The sequence below is a fragment of the Gymnodraco acuticeps genome, unplaced genomic scaffold, assembly GCF_902827175.1.
Source record: "Gymnodraco acuticeps unplaced genomic scaffold, fGymAcu1.1, whole genome shotgun sequence".
NCBI classification, from domain to species: domain Eukaryota; kingdom Metazoa; phylum Chordata; class Actinopteri; order Perciformes; family Bathydraconidae; genus Gymnodraco; species Gymnodraco acuticeps.
The window spans coordinates 99,192-120,529 of NW_022990159.1; the positions used below are offsets into that span (position 1 = coordinate 99,192).

The following is a 21,338-nucleotide window of genomic DNA, read 5'->3' on the forward strand; positions in this document are numbered from 1 at the left end:
TTTGCATGATAGGTCCCCTTTAACTTTCTTTTAACAAGGCATTTGTCACTTAAATATATATGTATCCACTAGAAACGCACATGTGTCTCAATCATGAGTAATCACTTCAGGATAACTCCCTCATATCAGGCCCTGGACATATCTCTCTGTGTTCTCCATGTCCCAGGTGAGCAGAGCTTAGAAACAGAGATAATACCCGCGAACACTTTGTCTCGTTGTAGGTCACACTCTTTGTTGCAGCGTGAGATTCCTCTGAACAAAACAGACCAAAAGACAATTTCAACAAAAGATGTGAACGAGGACAAGTCTCTGTATAAAAGGCAGCTGCAGGGCCAGGTGAGCAGGCGGAGAATCTGCACAGGTAAGCTGATCATTTCTCTCTACGCTCAAAATGAATAACTTATATTCACGGGTTATCTCTAACAAATGGGTTAAAATGACGATACATTCAGTTTCCCAAGATTTAGCTTGGGTTGTTCACTTTTTGTTCCATTTCCGTAACTTAAATTAAAATATGTGTAAAACCCTTTGAGAATAAATCTGGTGGCGAATTTCTTTTCTTTTTTTACAATTTGTATGAATTGAAAACATATTTGGATCTAATGCGAAGTAATTAAAAGTCCAGTTTCTTTGTCACAGATGTTCAGTGAAAACATGTCGGCAGTGAGAGGCTGCGCTGTGCTGCTGCTTCTGGCCGTCGCCGTTTCAGGTACGTTTGAATAACTATGTGCTTAATAAGATTTAAAAAGGAATACAGCTCGATAATAACAAGGTAGTTTAGCAGTTTCCAGGTAAGGGACATTATTAAACTAATTATTTAGAGAGGGGGGTCAAACTCAATTTCATCGCGGGCCACATCAGCATTATGGTTGCACTCAAAGCGCCGGTTGTAACTTTAAGACTATATAAAAATACATATATAAATATTTAATATAAAATAATGCATTATATTTTGAAAAAAAATCCAATTCTAAGAAAAAAATTCTAATTTGAGATGCATTGTGGGACATGTAGCTATGGGCAACGTGCTTCTGTAAATCGGCATGTAACCGTATAATAAACATATTATATTCTTTGCAAGCTCTTGTGGGGCCGCATCAAGTGAAGTCACGGGCCGGATTTGGCCCCCGGGCCTTGGGTTTGAAACCCCTGATTTAAAAGAAAGGTTTCAGCATTATTCTACTGGTATTATGTTTTGAGGCTCTTCCAGAATGAGCTGTCTTTAATGGAGAGGACATTTTGTCCAAAAGTGGTCCGTCTACGGTGGACTTCACAGTCTCCTCTGGTTTCTGACCTAGTGCAGCGTCCAGTGTGCTTTCTGTGGATGAATTCCCCTAAGGGGAGAGGGGGGGGGGGGGGGGGGGGGGGGGGGCAGTCCATGTAAACATTTAGAAATAAAGCACATACTTTTAAAAGACTTAAAATGGTCAAAACTCAAGAAATGGTGTTCATCAAGGATGGTACAGAGGTGGTATGAATGTGGCTTTCTGTCAAACACCTTGACAGCTCTCTTGAACAGCTGTTCTATGGGTTTCAGGTTTGTGGCACAAGCAAACGACCAGCTTGTCAAACAGTATTCAACAATGTGGGATAGAATCACACAGTGGAGGTCTGACTTTGCAGCATCGACAGTTAAAAAGGGTCTCATTAACCCAATGGTGAACCTCGCCCAAAGCACTTGAGAGACAGGATGAGATAATTTCAGTGTTCTTCCCGTGTACAAAGGTGACCGAATCATCGGCATACATTTGCACATTCAAATCAGGACATTCATTAGGCAAGTCATTAATGTACAGAGAAAACAGTAACGGTCCAAGAATGGAACCTTGTGGAACCCCAACAGGGTTCACAAGGGAGGGGGATTTGGCTCCGTTTACCAAAACACACTGTGTTCTGTTCGATAAGTAAGCCTTAAACCAATGTATTGAAACTGCCGAGAAATTGAAATGGGTCAGCTTTGTAAGGAGCACTTGGTGGTCAACTGTGTCAAATCTATCTATCTATAGAGTATAGATATTGAATACACATTATACAAGTATACAGAATTGAAGGTATTGTATCACACTCACTATACAATTAACATTTGAGTTATCAGATTAATTACAGTTTGAAATACAATTGATTTGTTTTATATTTGGACTTTGCTTATAAATCAAATAGGTTCCTCCTAATTCATATCAGAATCAGAACTTCTTTAAGAATCCCACAGCGGGACAATTACAGTGTTTTAACAAAAGGGACAAAGCAGGTAGGAAGGCAAGCAAGAATGAAATAGCATGTTAAATATAGAGAAAAGCACACATGTGAATAGATAAGGGAACATTTGAAGGTTTGAGATGCTATACAAATGATGTTTTAAGATAAGATAAGAAGGACTTTATTGATCCCAATTTGGGAAATGTTCGCGTTGCAGCATAAAATGACATGTCATCGTACATTCAAAATTAAAAGAAATAAACATTCCAAAATGTAAACATCTCAATAGAAATAAAATGTACTGGTTGAAATTCAAATTCAAATTTACAGGAACAAAATATAGTAGATTAGCCAAAATAAGTGTATATATTGCACATTACAGGTGTTTAGAACAAGATCCCAGGAGTCTGTATTCCTTTCGGAGCACTTTTAAATATGTCCCCTATGAATTGGTGTGTTGCTGTTCCTGTTGACCTGCATTACCCCGCCCTTTCTCCCAAACAGTCCCGCCTGCAGAGGGCAAACCGTCGAGGATCATCGGGGGGCAGGAGGTGGTGCCGTACTCTGTCAAATACCAGGCCTCCCTGCAGTATAAAGGGAGTCATTACTGCGGGGGGACGTTGGTTCACCCCGAGTGGGTGGTGTCGGCCGCCCACTGCTGGAGGCCGTGAGTACTGCACACACTCAGAGGCTTTAAAGGTCTCATATCTAGACCCTCCAGAAAAACGCGGGCAAACATCCTTGATTATGCGATTAAACATGCAGGGTTTTTATGTGATTTGATGCGGTGAAATTGCGGGAAGTTGCGAAATATGCGAAATATTCTTTTTTTTTAAATATTGGGCTTATTCTCTCTCACACACAACCTGCCACTAACGTTAAACCCCTTTACTATTCAGTTAAACACATTCAATGTTGATTTATTGTAAAAGCAATTGGGCTATTTTAATCACACTCTCTCACACACACACACACACACACACACACACACACACACACACACTTCTCCGCCTCATTCTGTTTTCATTTACTCGTTATCTGACCAGCTTCCATCTTGTAGGCTTCTCACCTCGTTTCTTGTAGCCCTCAAAGGGTTTTGGAGGTCGATGCCTCGGTGAACGTGAGTTGTTTGGCTTTCTTGTCCGCAGCAGCAGAAAGCATTTTGGAATGTTTGAATGAATCAAAGTGGGTCGTCACCGTCGATGTTCTCTTATGCTCCAACACAGTTGCACGGGGTGCAGAATAGTTTCCCCCCACGTTCGTGCAAGACATCGGGAAACTGCTTTGTCTTTAGCAGAAATGTTCGTCGGTAAATGAGATGGATTAGATTTTTTCATCTTGGTGTTTTCTCTCATCATCATCACTTCACGTCAAGACGAGTTAACTTTTTTTTCTCAACTTTGTGTGGAAAAATGCGGGGATTATGCAGCCGTTTGATAAATATGCGCTCTTTTAAAAAGCTGCGCCATTTAGCTGATTATGTGATAAATTATGCGATCGCATAATCGCGTTTTTCTGGAGGGCAAAATGCACTTTTTGATGTCTTCTCTACATCTTTAGCTACCATAACTGTCTGCAGTGAAATGCTAACAAGAAACTGGGTAGCAGCTGAGTTGAGGGGACAGACTGGGGATGTTGAGAAGGAAATGGTGCTCCAGAGATCCCGGTAGCTACGCAGGAGCTAGCGGCTGAATGGCGGCTAGCAGTGACAGCCGATCGTCGGCTAGCAGTGACAGCTGATTGTCGGAGAATGTGTAAGTGTAATAGGTACACAGTCGATAGATGCTAGCCACTGCTGGCTTCTCAATGTAGCTGCCGCCTAGCCCCTGCTTAGCAGCTCGTAGCTAGCCGCTGCTCCTCTGTGCTGCTGACATGGCTCTCTGGAAATACTCCGCTCTGCAAATGTGGAATCTTGTCTGCCACAACACTCCTAACTGCCTCACTACAATACAATCACTTGGACTCCTTCGCCGTCCCCGCTATGTGCATAGGGCTGCACGTCGCAAGTTTGTCAACTCTGACCATGACATCCCCACCACACAGACAGACAGGCGGTCCGTCGCACATCGCCAACGTCATCAGAGCACACCCTACGTGCATAGCTGTAATCTGAGACCTCTCAGCTGTATCGACGTCATCAGCCCACTCACCCCCTCTGCCTCAACAACTACAAACAACAATGCAACATTCATGCTGCAGAATGTTCGATCACTGAACAAAACAGCATCTCTGATCAATGACATCATCACTGATCATAAACTTCACTTCCTCTGCTTAACCGAAACATGGCAAACTGGACAGGATTTCCTATTACTCAACCAAGCCACACCTTCTGCTATGTCTACCTCCAAAAGCCCCGCTCCATTGGTCGGGGCGGTGGGCTGGCTGTAATATACAGGGCAGACATCTCGATCAAAGAGCTTCCTGTACCCAACACCACCTCACTTGAATGTCTTGCCTTCACTCTATCTGGATCTGCACAGCTCCAGGCTGTTCTTATATATCGCCCCCCCAAAGCCTCAGCCTCTGCCATCTTCCTATCGGAACTATCTGAGCTTCTCACCTCCACCTGCTCCATGTCCCCATCTACGCTCCTTCTTGGAGACTTTAACATTCATGCGGACTCACCCTGTTGCACATTTGCCTCTGACTTCCTGGCACTTCTGGACTGCTTCAATTTTGAACAGCATGTCCATGATCCCACCCACGCCAACGGCCACACCCTGGATTTGGTATGTCCCACTGGCACAACTGCATCCCACCTGCAGTGCCTCAACCTGGCTGTCTCCGACCATCATGCCATCCTGTTCACTGTGCCTATTGCCCTCCCCAGACAGCTTGTACTGCGGACAATCACCTACAGGAGCTTAAAATCAGTGAGCGCACCAGCCATAACCAGCCTCATAGCTAGCCACCTGGCCTCCGATCCCCCCGACACCTCGGTTGATGGACTGGTAGCCCAGTATAACACTGCTCTCTCCCAGAATCTCGACTCACTTGCCCCCCTCATTACTCACACTGTCTCCTTCACCCACTCAGCCCCCTGGTTCACCACCAGTCTCCGTGCCATGAAAGCCTCTGGCCGCCAACTGGAGCGGCTCCACAGAAAATCTGGCCTCACAGTCCATCTGGAGGCATATAGAGAGTATGTCAAATCTTATAAGGACGCCCTCTCAAAAGCTAAGGCATACTACTACTCCTCCCTCATCGATAACCAGCAACACCACCCCCGTATGCTCTTCTCCACCATAAACCGCCTACTCCGCTCAATTGACCCCCCCAACCCAGCAGACGCCCCCGAGCTTTGCACCAGGTTCCTTGACTTCTTTGAGGACAAAGTCAACTCCATCCACCAGGATCTCCAGGCCTCTGCCCCATCCCATCCACATGCCACACCACCTCCAGTCACTGTTCGCTCAACTCAACACCTGCAGGTTACCAAACTTGTCTCAAAAGCTAAGGCTACAACCTGCTCCCTCGACCCCATGCCCTCTGCCCTACCCATCCTCTGCTCCACCATTGTTAAAATTATCAACTCCTCCCTGGAATCAGGCAAGGTTCCCGCCGTCCTCAAGATAGCAGCTGTCACCCCCATCGTCAAAAAACCTGGTCTCGACCCCGAGGACCCCAGCAACTTCCGGTCCGATCTCCAACCGTCCTTTTCTTAGCAAGATCATGGAAAGAGCAGTTGCTGCCCAACTCCACCATCATATGTCCGACCATGAGCTCTACGAACCCTTTCAATCAGGATTCAGATCCAACCACAGCACAGAGACGGCCCTTATTAAAATAACCAATGACCTCTTCATAGCCGCCGATTCAGGCCTCGTCAGCATCCTTATCCTCCTGGACATCTCCGCCGCATTCAACACAGTCTCCCACACTATCCTACTCAACCGCCTATCCGTCTACCTTGGCCTCTCTGGTACAGCCCTCTCCTGGTTCCATTCCTACCTCTCCAACAGGCAACAGTTTGTGACCATCGGAAAATACAGCTCTCCCCCAGCCCCTGTCAACCAAGGTGTGCCGCAAGGTTCGGTGCTCGGCCCCCTTTTATTCAACATCTACATGCTCCCCCTCGGTGAAATCATCCGCCGACATGGTCTCAACTTCCACTCCTATGCCGACGACACCCAACTCTACATCAGTACGAATCCATCATCCCAGCTACCCCCACCGTCAGTAGTCAACTGCCTCCACGACATCAAAACCTGGATGTCAACAGATCTACTGAGACTCAATCAAAACAAAACAGAGCTCATGGTTGTGGCCCCAAAAACACTGCTCCGGAAGGTTGGAGATCTGCTCCTCACCATCGATGGCGGCTCCATCCACCCTTCCCCTGAGGTTCGCAGCCTGGGCGTCACTCTGGACTCTAGCCTCACCTTCAACTCCCACATCAGGTCTACTGTCAAAACTGCTTTCTTTCACCTACGAAACATCTCCAGACTCCGGCCCTCTCTCCCCGACCCCGTTGCAGAAACATTCATTCATACCTTCATCTCCTCTCGTCTGGACTACTGCAATGGAGTTCTGTTCGGGGTCACCAGCAAAGCCCTGGACAGGCTCCAGTACGTCCAGAACTCTGCAGCCAGGCTCCTCACCCACACTAAGCCCTGGCAACACATCACCCCCACCCTCCTCCACCTTCACTGGCTCCCGGTCAAGTCACGCATCCAGTACAAACTCCTCCTGCTAACTTACAAATCTCTCCACTCCCTAGCCCCTCCATACATCTCTGACCTCCTTCAGCCCTACACCCCCTCTCGTCACCTTGTCCTCCGACAAAGGGCTGCTCTCCATCCAGCACTCCAAGCTGAAAACATTTGGCAACAGAGCCTTCAGTGTCACAGCCCCCACCCTCTGGAATCCTCTCCCCTCTGCAATCAGGAATGCAGACACTCTGGACACCTTCAAAAAACACCTCAAACACCATCTGTTCACTCAGGCCTTTGGCCTCAACTAATATACAGTACTCAGCAACCTGTTCCTGTTTTGTTTTCTTCAGCCTGTGTATCTGTATGATTATTATTACTTTTGTTTTGTTACTTCCCATTGTAAAGCGTCCTTGGGTTTCGTGAAAGGCGCTATAGAAATTGAAATTATTATTATCACGGTGTGTCCCCGGTGTGTCCCCGGTGTGTCCTGGTGTGTCACCATGTGTCCCCCGTGTGTCCCCGGTGTGTCCCCGGTGTGTGTCCCCGGTGTGTCCCGGTGTGTCCCCGGTGTGTCCCCCGTGTGTCAGGAGACTCTCAAAGTGTCAGAAATAAACCCCTCTCTCTTCTCCTCCGTACCCACATCTCTAAAAACGGGGGAACAACGGAGCTGATCCAGATTTGCTGCGTCATGACCACATTACTAAAATGTGGGCGGGCTTTACGCCCACTGGCCAATCAGAAACGTTGCTGTCAGAAACAATGAGACGTGTTCTGGAAGTAATATGGTCTGTGTTTACATTAGCATGCTAACACTCAGAGCTAACCTGTACTGGAGAGAGTGTGTGTGAAGAAGCAGGAAATCAAAAGGAAGTCACCTTGTGGTAAACCTGAGAGAGAGAGAGAGTTTGAGCTCCATCCTGTTTCAGAGAGAATCCTTGATGTGGTTTGGAACATGATGTGGAGTTTCATCACGGCAGCATTTAGCTGAGTTTCTGCTGGGAGAGTTCTCCTGATGAGATCTACTCTCTCTCTGAAGCTACTGACCCAGAGTCAGCTCTTTAGGAACAGCTGGAGGAGAGGGGGGGGGGGCTACAAGGACCTGTTTGGGGTTTGGAGCAGGACACTTCAGAGACATGTCCTTAGTAACAGCTGGAAGAGAGGGGGGGGGGGCTACAAGGATCTGTTTGGGGTTTGGAGCAGGACACTTCAGAGACATGTCCTTAGTAACAGCTGGAAGAGAGGGGGGGGGGGGCTACAAGGACCTGTTTGGGGTTTGGAGCAGGACACTTCAGAGACATGTCCTTAGTAACAGCTGGAAGAGAGGGGGGGGGGCTACAAGGATCTGTTTGGGGTTTGGAGCAGGACACTTCAGAGACATGTCCTTAGTAACAGCTGGAAGAGAGGGGGGGGGGGCTACAAGGACCTGTTTGGGGTTTGGAGCAGGACACTTCAGAGACATGTCCTTAGTAACAGCTGGAAGAGAGGGGGGGGGGCTACAAGGACCTGTTTGGGGTTTGGAGCAGGACACTTCAGAGACATGTCCTTAGTAACAGCTGGAAGAGAGGGGGGGGGGCTACAAGGACCTGTTTGGGGTTTGGAGCAGGACACTTCAGAGACATGTCCTTAGTAACAGCTGGAAGAGAGGGGGGGGGGCTACAAGGACCTGTTTGGGGTTTGGAGCAGGACACTTCAGAGACATGTCCTTAGTAACAGCTGGAAGAGAGGGGGGGGGGGCTACAAGGATCTGTTTGGGGTTTGGAGCAGGACACTTCAGAGACATGTCCTTAGTAACAGCTGGAAGAGAGGGGGGGGGGGCTACAAGGATCTGTTTGGGGTTTGGAGCAGGACACTTCAGAGACATGTCCTTAGTAACAGCTGGAAGAGAGGGGGGGGGGGCTACAAGGACCTGTTTGGGGTTTGGAGCAGGACACTTCAGAGACATGTCCTTAGTAACAGCTGGAAGAGAGGGGGGGGGGCTACAAGGACCTGTTTGGGGTTTGGAGCAGGACACTTCAGAGACATGTCCTTAGTAACAGCTGGAAGAGAGGGGGGGGGGCTACAAGGACCTGTTTGGGGTTTGGAGCAGGACACTTCAGAGACATGTCCTTAGTAACAGCTGGAAGAGAGGGGGGGGGGCTACAAGGACCTGTTTGGGGTTTGGAGCAGGACACTTCAGAGACATGTCCTTAGTAACAGCTGGAAGAGAGGGGGGGGGGCTACAAGGATCTGTTTGGGGTTTGGAGCAGGACACTTCAGAGACATGTCCTTAGTAACAGCTGGAAGAGAGAGGGGGGGGGCTACAAGGATCTGTTTGGGGTTTGGAGCAGGACACTTCAGAGACATGTCCTTAGTAACAGCTGGAAGAGAGGGGGGGGGGGCTACAAGGATCTGTTTGGGGTTTGGAGCAGGACACTTCAGAGACATGTCCTTAGTAACAGCTGGAAGAGAGGGGGGGGGGCTACAAGGATCTGTTTGGGGTTTGGAGCAGGACACTTCAGAGACATGTCCTTAGTAACAGCTGGAAGAGAGGGGGGGGGGGCTACAAGGATCTGTTTGGGGTTTGGAGCAGGACACTTCAGAGACATGTCCTTAGTAACAGCTGGAAGAGAGGGGGGGGGGCTACAAGGATCTGTTTGGGGTTTGGAGCAGGACACTTCAGAGACATGTCCTTAGTAACAGCTGGAAGAGAGGGGGGGGGGCTACAAGGATCTGTTTGGGGTTTGGAGCAGGACACTTCAGAGACATGTCCTTAGTAACAGCTGGAAGAGAGGGGGGGGGGCTACAAGGATCTGTTTGGGGTTTGGAGCAGGACACTTCAGAGACATGTCCTTAGTAACAGCTGGAAGAGAGGGGGGGGGGCTACAAGGATCTGTTTGGGGTTTGGAGCAGGACACTTCAGAGACATGTCCTTAGTAACAGCTGGAAGAGAGGGGGGGGGGGCTACAAGGACCTGTTTGGGGGTTGGAGCAGGACACTTCAGAGACATGTCCTTAGTAACAGCTGGAAGAGAGGGGGGGGGGCTACAAGGATCTGTTTGGGGTTTGGAGCAGGACACTTCAGAGACATGTCCTTAGTAACAGCTGGAAGAGAGGGGGGGGGGCTACAAGGATCTGTTTGGGGTTTGGAGCAGGACACTTCAGAGACATGTCCTTAGTAACAGCTGGAAGAGAGGGGGGGGGGGCTACAAGGATCTGTTTGGGGTTTGGAGCAGGACACTTCAGAGACATGTCCTTAGTAACAGCTGGAAGAGAGGGGGGGGGGGCTACAAGGATCTGTTTGGGGTTTGGAGCAGGACACTTCAGAGACATGTCCTTAGTAACAGCTGGAAGAGAGGGGGGGGGGCTACAAGGATCTGTTTGGGGTTTGGAGCAGGACACTTCAGAGACATGTCCTTAGTAACAGCTGGAAGAGAGGGGGGGGGGCTACAAGGACCTGTTTGGGGTTTGGAGCAGGACACTTCAGAGACATGTCCTTAGTAACAGCTGGAAGAGAGGGGGGGGGGCTACAAGGATCTGTTTGGGGTTTGGAGCAGGACACTTCAGAGACATGTCCTTAGTAACAGCTGGAAGAGAGGGGGGGGGGCTACAAGGATCTGTTTGGGGTTTGGAGCAGGACACTTCAGAGACATGTCCTTAGTAACAGCTGGAAGAGAGGGGGGGGGGGCTACAAGGATCTGATTGGGGTTTGGAGCAGGACACTTCAGAGACATGTCCTTAGTAACAGCTGGAAGAGAGGGGGGGGGGGCTACAAGGATCTGTTTGGGGTTTGGAGCAGGACACTTCAGAGACATGTCCTTAGTAACAGCTGGAAGAGAGGGGGGGGGGGCTACAAGGATCTGTTTGGGGTTTGGAGCAGGACACTTCAGAGACATGTCCTTAGTAACAGCTGGAAGAGAGGGGGGGGGGGCTACAAGGATCTGTTTGGGGTTTGGAGCAGGACACTTCAGAGACATGTCCTTAGTAACAGCTGGAAGAGAGGGGGGGGGGCTACAAGGATCTGTTTGGGGTTTGGAGCAGGACACTTCAGAGACATGTCCTTAGTAACAGCTGGAAGAGAGGGGGGGGGGCTACAAGGACCTGTTTGGGGTTTGGAGCAGGACACTTCAGAGACATGTCCTTAGTAACAGCTGGAAGAGAGGGGGGGGGGGCTACAAGGATCTGTTTGGGGTTTGGAGCAGGACACTTCAGAGACATGTCCTTAGTAACAGCTGGAAGAGAGGGGGGGGGGGCTACAAGGATCTGTTTGGGGTTTGGAGCAGGACACTTCAGAGACATGTCCTTAGTAACAGCTGGAAGAGAGGGGGGGGGGCTACAAGGATCCTGTTGGGGGTTTGGAGCAGGACACTTCAGAGACATGTCCTTAGTAACAGCTGGAAGAGAGGGGGGGGGGGCTACAAGGATCTGTTTGGGGTTTGGAGCAGGACACTTCAGAGACATGTCCTTAGTAACAGCTGGAAGAGAGGGGGGGGGGCTACAAGGACCTGTTTGGGGTTTGGAGCAGGACACTTCAGAGACATGTCCTTAGTAACAGCTGGAAGAGAGGGGGGGGGGCTACAAGGATCTGTTTGGGGTTTGGAGCAGGACACTTCAGAGACATGTCCTTAGTAACAGCTGGAAGAGAGGGGGGGGGCTACAAGGATCTGTTTGGGGTTTGGAGCAGGACACTTCAGAGACATGTCCTTAGTAACAGCTGGAAGAGAGGGGGGGGGGCTACAAGGATCTGTTTGGGGTTTGGAGCAGGACACTTCAGAGACATGTCCTTAGTAACAGCTGGAAGAGAGGGGGGGGGGGCTACAAGGATCTGTTTGGGGTTGGAGCAGGACACTTCAGAGACATGTCCTTAGTAACAGCTGGAAGAGAGGGGGGGGGGCTACAAGGATCTGTTTGGGGTTTGGAGCAGGACACTTCAGAGACATGTCCTTAGTAACAGCTGGAAGAGAGGGGGGGGGGCTACAAGGATCTGTTTGGGGTTTGGAGCAGGACACTTCAGAGACATGTCCTTAGTAACAGCTGGAAGAGAGGGGGGGGGGCTACAAGGATCTGTTTGGGGTTTGGAGCAGGACACTTCAGAGACATGTCCTTAGTAACAGCTGGAAGAGAGGGGGGGGGGCTACAAGGATCTGTTTGGGGTTTGGAGCAGGACACTTCAGAGACATGTCCTTAGTAACAGCTGGAAGAGAGGGGGGGGGGCTACAAGGATCTGTTTGGGGTTTGGAGCAGGACACTTCAGAGACATGTCCTTAGTAACAGCTGGAAGAGAGGGGGGGGGGCTACAAGGATCTGTTTGGGGTTTGGAGCAGGACACTTCAGAGACATGTCCTTAGTAACAGCTGGAAGAGAGGGGGGGGGGCTACAAGGACCTGTTTGGGGTTTGGAGCAGGACACTTCAGAGACATGTCCTTAGTAACAGCTGGAAGAGAGGGGGGGGGGGCTACAAGGATCTGTTTGGGGTTTGGAGCAGGACACTTCAGAGACATGTCCTTAGTAACAGCTGGAAGAGAGGGGGGGGGGCTACAAGGATCTGTTTGGGGTTTGGAGCAGGACACTTCAGAGACATGTCCTTAGTAACAGCTGGAAGAGAGAGGGGGGGGGCTACAAGGATCTGTTTGGGGTTTGGAGCAGGACACTTCAGAGACATGTCCTTAGTAACAGCTGGAAGAGAGGGGGGGGGGCTACAAGGATCTGTTTGGGGTTTGGAGCAGGACACTTCAGAGACATGTCCTTAGTAACAGCTGGAAGAGAGGGGGGGGGCTACAAGGACCTGTTTGGGGTTTGGAGCAGGACACTTCAGAGACATGTCCTTAGTAACAGCTGGAAGAGAGGGGGGGGGGCTACAAGGATCTGTTTGGGGTTTGGAGCAGGACACTTCAGAGACATGTCCTTAGTAACAGCTGGAAGAGAGGGGGGGGGGGCTACAAGGACCTGTTTGGGGTTTGGAGCAGGACACTTCAGAGACATGTCCTTAGTAACAGCTGGAAGAGAGGGGGGGGGGGCTACAAGGACCTGTTTGGGGTTTGGAGCAGGACACTTCAGAGACATGTCCTTAGTAACAGCTGGAAGAGAGGGGGGGGGGCTACAAGGACCTGTTTGGGGTTTGGAGCAGGACACTTCAGAGACATGTCCTTAGTAACAGCTGGAAGAGAGGGGGGGGGGCTACAAGGATCTGTTTGGGGTTTGGAGCAGGACACTTCAGAGACATGTCCTTAGTAACAGCTGGAAGAGAGGGGGGGGGGCTACAAGGATCTGATTGGGGTTTGGAGCAGGACACTTCAGAGACATGTCCTTAGTAACAGCTGGAAGAGAGGGGGGGGGGCTACAAGGATCTGTTTGGGGTTTGGAGCAGGACACTTCAGAGACATGTCCTTAGTAACAGCTGGAAGAGAGGGGGGGGGGCTACAAGGACCTGTTTGGGGTTTGGAGCAGGACACTTCAGAGACATGTCCTTAGTAACAGCTGGAAGAGAGGGGGGGGGGGCTACAAGGACCTGTTTGGGGTTTGGAGCAGGACACTTCAGAGACATGTCCTTAGTAACAGCTGGAAGAGAGGGGGGGGGGCTACAAGGATCTGTTTGGGGTTTGGAGCAGGACACTTCAGAGACATGTCCTTAGTAACAGCTGGAAGAGAGAGGGGGGGGGCTACAAGGATCTGTTTGGGGTTTGGAGCAGGACACTTCAGAGACATGTCCTTAGTAACAGCTGGAAGAGAGGGGGGGGGCTACAAGGACCTGTTTGGGGTTTGGAGCAGGACACTTCAGAGACATGTCCTTAGTAACAGCTGGAAGAGAGGGGGGGGGGCTACAAGGACCTGTTTGGGGTTTGGAGCAGGACACTTCAGAGACATGTCCTTAGTAACAGCTGGAAGAGAGGGGGGGGGGCTACAAGGATCTGTTTGGGGTTTGGAGCAGGACACTTCAGAGACATGTCCTTAGTAACAGCTGGAAGAGAGGGGGGGGGCTACAAGGATCTGTTTGGGGTTTGGAGCAGGACACTTCAGAGACATGTCCTTAGTAACAGCTGGAAGAGAGGGGGGGGGGCTACAAGGACCTGTTTGGGGTTTGGAGCAGGACACTTCAGAGACATGTCCTTAGTAACAGCTGGAAGAGAGGGGGGGGGGGCTACAAGGATCCTGTTTGGGGTTTGGAGCAGGACACTTCAGAGACATGTCCTTAGTAACAGCTGGAAGAGAGGGGGGGGGGGCTACAAGGATCTGTTTGGGGTTTGGAGCAGGACACTTCAGAGACATGTCCTTAGTAACAGCTGGAAGAGAGGGGGGGGGGCTACAAGGATCTGTTTGGGGTTTGGAGCAGGACACTTCAGAGTCATGTCCTTAGTAACAGCTGGAAGAGAGGGGGGGGGGCTACAAGGACCTGTTTGGGGTTTGGAGCAGGACACTTCAGAGACATGTCCTTAGTAACAGCTGGAAGAGAGGGGGGGGGGCTACAAGGACCTGTTTGGGGTTTGGAGCAGGACACTTCAGAGTCATGTCCTTAGTAACAGCTGGAAGAGAGGGGGGGGGGCTACAAGGACCTGTTTGGGGTTTGGAGCAGGACACTTCAGAGACATGTCCTTAGTAACAGCTGGAAGAGAGGGGGGGGGGGCTACAAGGATCTGTTTGGGGTTTGGAGCAGGACACTTCAGAGACATGTCCTTAGTAACAGCTGGAAGAGAGGGGGGGGGGCTACAAGGATCTGTTTGGGGTTTGGAGCAGGACACTTCAGAGACATGTCCTTAGTAACAGCTGGAAGAGAGGGGGGGGGGGCTACAAGGACCTGTTTGGGGTTTGGAGCAGGACACTTCAGAGACATGTCCTTAGTAACAGCTGGAAGAGAGGGGGGGGGGGCTACAAGGATCTGTTTGGGGTTTGGAGCAGGACACTTCAGAGACATGTCCTTAGTAACAGCTGGAAGAGAGGGGGGGGGGCTACAAGGACCTGTTTGGGGTTTGGAGCAGGACACTTCAGAGACATGTCCTTAGTAACAGCTGGAAGAGAGGGGGGGGGGGCTACAAGGACCTGTTTGGGGTTTGGAGCAGGACACTTCAGAGTCATGTCCTTAGTAACAGCTGGAAGAGAGGGGGGGGGGCTACAAGGATCTGTTTGGGGTTTGGAGCAGGACACTTCAGAGACATGTCCTTAGTAACAGCTGGAAGAGAGGGGGGGGGGCTACAAGGATCTGTTTGGGGTTTGGAGCAGGACACTTCAGAGACATGTCCTTAGTAACAGCTGGAAGAGAGGGGGGGGGGCTACAAGGACCTGTTTGGGGTTTGGAGCAGGACACTTCAGAGACATGTCCTTAGTAACAGCTGGAAGAGAGGGGGGGGGGCTACAAGGACCTGTTTGGGGTTTGGAGCAGGACACTTCAGAGACATGTCCTTAGTAACAGCTGGAAGAGAGGGGGGGGGGCTACAAGGACCTGTTTGGGGTTTGGAGCAGGACACTTCAGAGACATGTCCTTAGTAACAGCTGGAAGAGAGAGGGGGGGGGGCTACAAGGATCTGTTTGGGGTTTGGAGCAGGACACTTCAGAGACATGTCCTTAGTAACAGCTGGAAGAGAGGGGGGGGGCTACAAGGATCTGTTTGGGGTTTGGAGCAGGACACTTCAGAGACATGTCCTTAGTAACAGCTGGAAGAGAGGGGGGGGGGGCTACAAGGATCTGTTTGGGGTTTGGAGCAGGACACTTCAGAGACATGTCCTTAGTAACAGCTGGAAGAGAGGGGGGGGGGCTACAAGGATCTGTTTGGGGTTAGGAGCAGGACACTTCAGAGACATGTCCTTAGTAACAGCTGGAAGAGAGGGGGGGGGGCTACAAGGATCTGTTTGGGGTTAGGAGCAGGACACTTCAGAGACATGTCCTTAGTAACAGCTGGAAGAGAGGGGGGGGGGCTACAAGGATCTGTTTGGGGTTTGGAGCAGGACACTTCAGAGACATGTCCTTAGTAACAGCTGGAAGAGAGGGGGGGGGGGGCTACAAGGATCTGTTTGGGGTTAGGAGCAGGACACTTCAGAGACATGTCCTTAGTAACAGCTGGAAGAGAGGGGGGGGGCTACAAGGATCTGTTTGGGGTTAGGAGCAGGACACTTCAGAGACATGTCCTTAGTAACAGCTGGAAGAGAGGGGGGGGGGCTACAAGGACCTGTTTGGGGTTTGGAGCAGGACACTTCAGAGACATGTCCTTAGTAACAGCTGGAAGAGAGGGGGGGGGGCTACAAGGACCTGTTTGGGGTTTTGGAGCAGGACACTTCAGAGACATGTCCTTAGTAACAGCTGGAAGAGAGGGGGGGGGGGCTACAAGGACCTGTTGGGGTTTGGAGCAGGACACTTCAGAGACATGTCCTTAGTAACAGCTGGAAGAGAGGGGGGGGCTACAAGGACCTGTTTGGGGTTTGGAGCAGGACACTTCAGAGACATGTCCTTAGTAACAGCTGGAAGAGAGGGGGGGGGGCTACAAGGATCTGTTGGGGTTTGGAGCAGGACACTTCAGAGACATGTCCTTAGTAACAGCTGGAAGAGAGGGGGGGGGGCTACAAGGACCTGTTTGGGGTTTGGAGCAGGACACTTCAGAGACATGTCCTTAGTAACAGCTGGAAGAGAGGGGGGGGGGCTACAAGGACTCTGTTTGGGGTTTGGAGCAGGACACTTCAGAGACATGTCCTTAGTAACAGCTGGAAGAGAGGGGGGGGGCTACAAGGACCTGTTTGGGGTTTGGAGCAGGACACTTCAGAGACATGTCCTTAGTAACAGCTGGAAGAGAGGGGGGGGGGCTACAAGGATCTGTTTGGGGTTTGGAGCAGGACACTTCAGAGACATGTCCTTAGTAACAGCTGGAAGAGAGGGGGGGGGCTACAAGGATCTGTTTGGGGTTTGGAGCAGGACACTTCAGAGACATGTCCTTAGTAACAGCTGGAAGAGAGGGGGGGGGGCTACAAGGATCTGTTTGGGGTTTGGAGCAGGACACTTCAGAGACATGTCCTTAGTAACAGCTGGAAGAGAGGGGGGGGGGCTACAAGGATCTGTTTGGGGTTTGGAGCAGGACACTTCAGAGACATGTCCTTAGTAACAGCTGGAAGAGAGGGGGGGGGGCTACAAGGATCTGTTTGGGGTTTGGAGCAGGACACTTCAGAGACATGTCCTTAGTAACAGCTGGAAGAGAGGGGGGGGGGCTACAAGGATCTGTTTGGGGTTTGGAGCAGGACACTTCAGAGACATGTCCTTAGTAACAGCTGGAAGAGAGGGGGGGGGCTACAAGGATCTGTTTGGGGTTTGGAGCAGGACACTTCAGAGACATGTCCTTAGTAACAGCTGGAAGAGAGGGGGGGGGCTACAAGGATCTGTTTGGGGTTTGGAGCAGGACACTTCAGAGACATGTCCTTAGTAACAGCTGGAAGAGAGGGGGGGGCTACAAGGATCTGTTTGGGGTTTGGAGCAGGACACTTCAGAGACATGTCCTTAGTAACAGCTGGAAGAGAGGGGGGGGGCTACAAGGATCTGTTTGGGGTTTGGAGCAGGACACTTCAGAGACATGTCCTTAGTAACAGCTGGAAGAGAGGGGGGGGGGCTACAAGGACCTGTTTGGGGTTTGGAGCAGGACACTTCAGAGACATGTCTTTATATATATCTGAGAGTTACAAATAGTATAATAGGATACCTTTCGGGTCAAATATTCAAACGACAGATATCACCATGACCATATATCATATATCATATATATATCATATATCACCATGTCATTTTAAGTTGTGAGTTTAGTGTTTTTGACCCTAAGAAACACTGATGCATTAATCAATAATCCACAGCTCCTCTCTCTGCTCCAGAGGATTTAAAATATATATATCAATGCCACAAAGATGCATTAGTGACGTGGTTGAAATCTTGTCTCCAGAAAACAAAAAACTGAAACAAGCGGTATCAGTGTGTTTGATGTGGCTCTTTGCAGTAACATAGAACACATTTGGCTCTTAACCTCTGACTGGTTGGCCACCCCTGCTTTAGAGGCTTTCTTTCTCCTGACAGAAGAGCTGCTGTGGAGGATACGTAGAATCAGAGTGACCTGGGTAATATCAGGTGAGTTGCTGTGTGTGCAGGAGCGGGCTGATCCAGGTCGTCCTGAGCGAACACAACCTGAACGCAGTGGAAGGGTTTGAGCAGGTTTTTAACGTCTCGCAGATTCATCTCCACGGATTCAACTACCGGACGTTCGACAACGACATCATGCTGCTCAAGGTGAGCGGCGCTAAAGTCCAGCTCTTCGCCCACAACACAAAGACATGATCAAATGTTTAACCCTATCGCACTCTACTGACAACTATTACCTGATTTAAGGAACGTACTGTCACATGCACGGCTCCCCTCTCTCCGTGCACTAATTATCTGGCTTCTGTCACGTGCACTGCCTCTCTCACCCTCGTGCACTTTCTGGCCCGTCACATGCATGGCTCCTGTCACGTGCACATCTCATTTTTATCCATGCACTAACCTTTGACCCGTCACACGCACGGCCCTTTCTATTTGCCATACTCTCTGGCTCATGTCACGTGCACTAACTCTCTGGCTCCTGTCACGTGCACTGCTCTCTGGCTACTGTCACGTGCACTGACTCCTGTCACGTGCACTAACTCTCTGGCTCCTGTCACGTGCTCTTGCTCCTGTCACGTGCACTCACTCTCTGGCTCCTGTCACGTGCACTAACTCTCTGGCTCCTGTCACGTGCACTGCTCTCTGGCTACTGTCACGTGCACTGACTCCTGTCACGTGCACTAACTCTCTGGCTCCTGTCACGTGCTCTTGCTCCTGTCACGTGCACTCACTCTCTGGCTCCTGTCACGTGCACTGCTCTCTGGCTCCTTTCATGTGCACTGGCTCCTGTCACGTGCACTCACTCTCTGGCTCCTGTCACGTGCACTCACTCTCTGGCTCTTGTTACGTGCACTAAATCTCTGGCTCCTGTCACGTGCACTAACTCTCTGGCTCCTGTCACGTGCACTGGCTCCTGTCACGTGCACTAACTCTCTGGCTCCTGTCACGTGCACTAACTATTTGGCTCCTGTCACGTGCACTAACTCTCTGGCTCCTGTCACGTGCACTCACTCTTTGGCTCCTGTCACGTGCACTAACTCTCTGGCTCCTGTCACGTGCACTAGCTCTCTGGCTCCTCTCACGTGCACTAGCTCTCTGGCTCCTGTCACGTGCACTCACTCTCTGGCTCCTGTCACGTGCACTAACTCTCTGTCTCCTGTCACGTGCACTCACTCTCTGGCTCCTGTCACGTGCACTAACTCTCTGGCTCCTGTCACGTGCACTCACTCTCTGGCTCCTGTCACGTGCACTGGCTCCTGTCACGTGCACTCACTCTCTGGCTCCTCTCACGTGCACTAACTCTCTGGCTCCTGTCACGTGCACTAGCTCTCTGGCTCCTGTCACGTGCACTGGCTCCTGTCACGTGCACTCACTCTCTGGCTCCTGTCACGTGCACTAACTCTCTGGCTCCTGTCACGTGCACTGCTCTCTGGCTACTGTCACGTGCACTGACTCCTGTCACGTGCACTAACTCTCTGGCTCCTGTCACGTGCTCTTGCTCCTGTCACGTGCACTCACTCTCTGGCTCCTGTCACGTGCACTGCTCTCTGGCTCCTTTCATGTGCACTGGCTCCTGTCACGTGCACTCACTCTCTGGCTCCTGTCACGTGCACTCACTCTCTGGCTCTTGTTACGTGCACTAAATCTCTGGCTCCTGTCACGTGCACTAACTCTCTGGCTCCTGTCACGTGCACTGGCTCCTGTCACGTGCACTAACTCTCTGGCTCCTGTCACGTGCACTAACTATTTGGCTCCTGTCACGTGCACTAACTCTCTGGCTCCTGTCACGTGCACTCACTCTTTGGCTCCTGTCACGTGCACTAACTCTCTGGCTCCTGTCACGTGCACTAGCTCTCTGGCTCCTCTCACGTGCACTAGCTCTCTGGCTCCTGTCACGTGCACTCACTCTCTGGCTCCTGTCACGTGCACTAACTCTCTGTCTCCTGTCACGTGCACTCACTCTCTGGCTCCTGTCACGTGCACTAACTCTCTGGCTCCTGTCACGTGCACTCACTCTCTGGCTCCTGTCACGTGCACTGGCTCCTGTCACGTGCACTCACTCTCTGGCTCCTCTCACGTGCACTAACTCTCTGGCTCCTGTCACGTGCACTAGCTCTCTGGCTCCTGTCACGTGCACTGGCTCCTGTCACGTGCACTAACTCTCTGGCTCCTGTCACGTGCACTAGCTCTCTGGCTCCTGTCACGTGCACTGGCTCCTGTCACGTGAACTCACTCTCTGGCTCCTGTCACGTGCACTAACTCTCTGTCTCCTGTCACGTGCACTCACTCTCTGGCTCCTGTCACGTGCACTAACTATCTGGCTCCTGTCACGTGCACTCACTCTCTGGCTCCTGTCACGTGCACTAACTCTCTGTCTCCTGTCACGTGCACTCACTCTCTGTCTCCTGTCACGTGCACTCACTCTCTGGCTCCTGTCACGTGCACTAACTCTCTGTCTCCTGTCACGTGCACTCACTCTCTGGCTCCTGTCACTTGCACTCACTCTCTGGCTCCTGTCACGTGCACTAACTCTCTGGCTCCTGTCACGTGCACTCACTCTCTGGCTCCTGTCACGTGCACTAACTCTCTGTCTCCTGTCACGTGCACTCACTCTCTGTCTCCTGTCACGTGCACTAACTCTCTGGCTCCTGTCACTTGCACTCACTCTCTGGCTCCTGTCACGTGCACTAGCTCTCTGGCTCCTGTCACGTGCACTCACTCTCTGGCTCCTGTCACGTGCACTAACTCTCTGGCTCCTGTCACGTGCACTCACTCTCTGGCTCCTGTCACGTGCACTAACTCTCTGTCTCCTGTCACGTGCACTCACTCTCTGTCTCCTGTCACTTGCACTCACTCTCTGGCTCCTGTCACGTACACTAGCTCTCTGGCTCCTGTCACGTGCACTAGCTCTCTGGCTCCTGTCACGTGCACTAGCTCTCTGGCTCCTGTCACGTGCACTGGCTCCTGTCACGTGCACTCACTCTCTGGCTCCTGTCACGTGCACTAACTCTCTGTCTCCTGTCACGTGCACTCACTCTCTGGCTCCTGTCACGTGCACTGGCTCCTGTCACGTGCACTCACTCTCTGGCTCCTGTCACGTGCACTCACTCTCTGGCTCCTGTCACGTGCACTAACTCTCTGTCTCCTGTCACGTGCACTCACTCTCTGGCTCCTGTCACGTGCACTAACTCTCTGTCTCCTGTCACGTGCACTCACTCTCTGGCTCCTGTCACGTGCACTAACTCTCTGTCTCCTGTCACGTGCACTAGCTCTCTGGCTCCTGTCACGTGCACTAGCTCTCTGGCTCCTGTCACGTGCACTAGCTCTCTGGCTCCTGTCACGTGCACTAGCTCTCTGGCTCCTGTCACGTGCACTAGCTCTCTGGCTCCTGTCACGTGCACTAACTCTCTGG

At 51.4% G+C, this 21,338-nt stretch overlaps 1 protein-coding gene across 1 annotated transcript in view; it reads left to right on the forward strand.

The window, feature by feature from the left end:
• Window positions 1-227: 227 nt before the first annotated feature.
• The window catches only part of LOC117546986 (trypsin-like), a 28,146-nt gene continuing 7,035 nt past the window's right edge, over window positions 228-21,338 (forward strand). Inside the window, exons 1-4 of the mRNA XM_034217439.1 lie at window positions 228-361; window positions 640-709; window positions 2,701-2,863; window positions 17,935-18,073. Of these exons, the coding sequence (XP_034073330.1) occupies window positions 640-709; window positions 2,701-2,863; window positions 17,935-18,073 (372 nt within the window). The 5' untranslated portion in view covers window positions 228-361. The remainder of the gene's footprint in view (window positions 362-639; window positions 710-2,700; window positions 2,864-17,934; window positions 18,074-21,338) is intronic.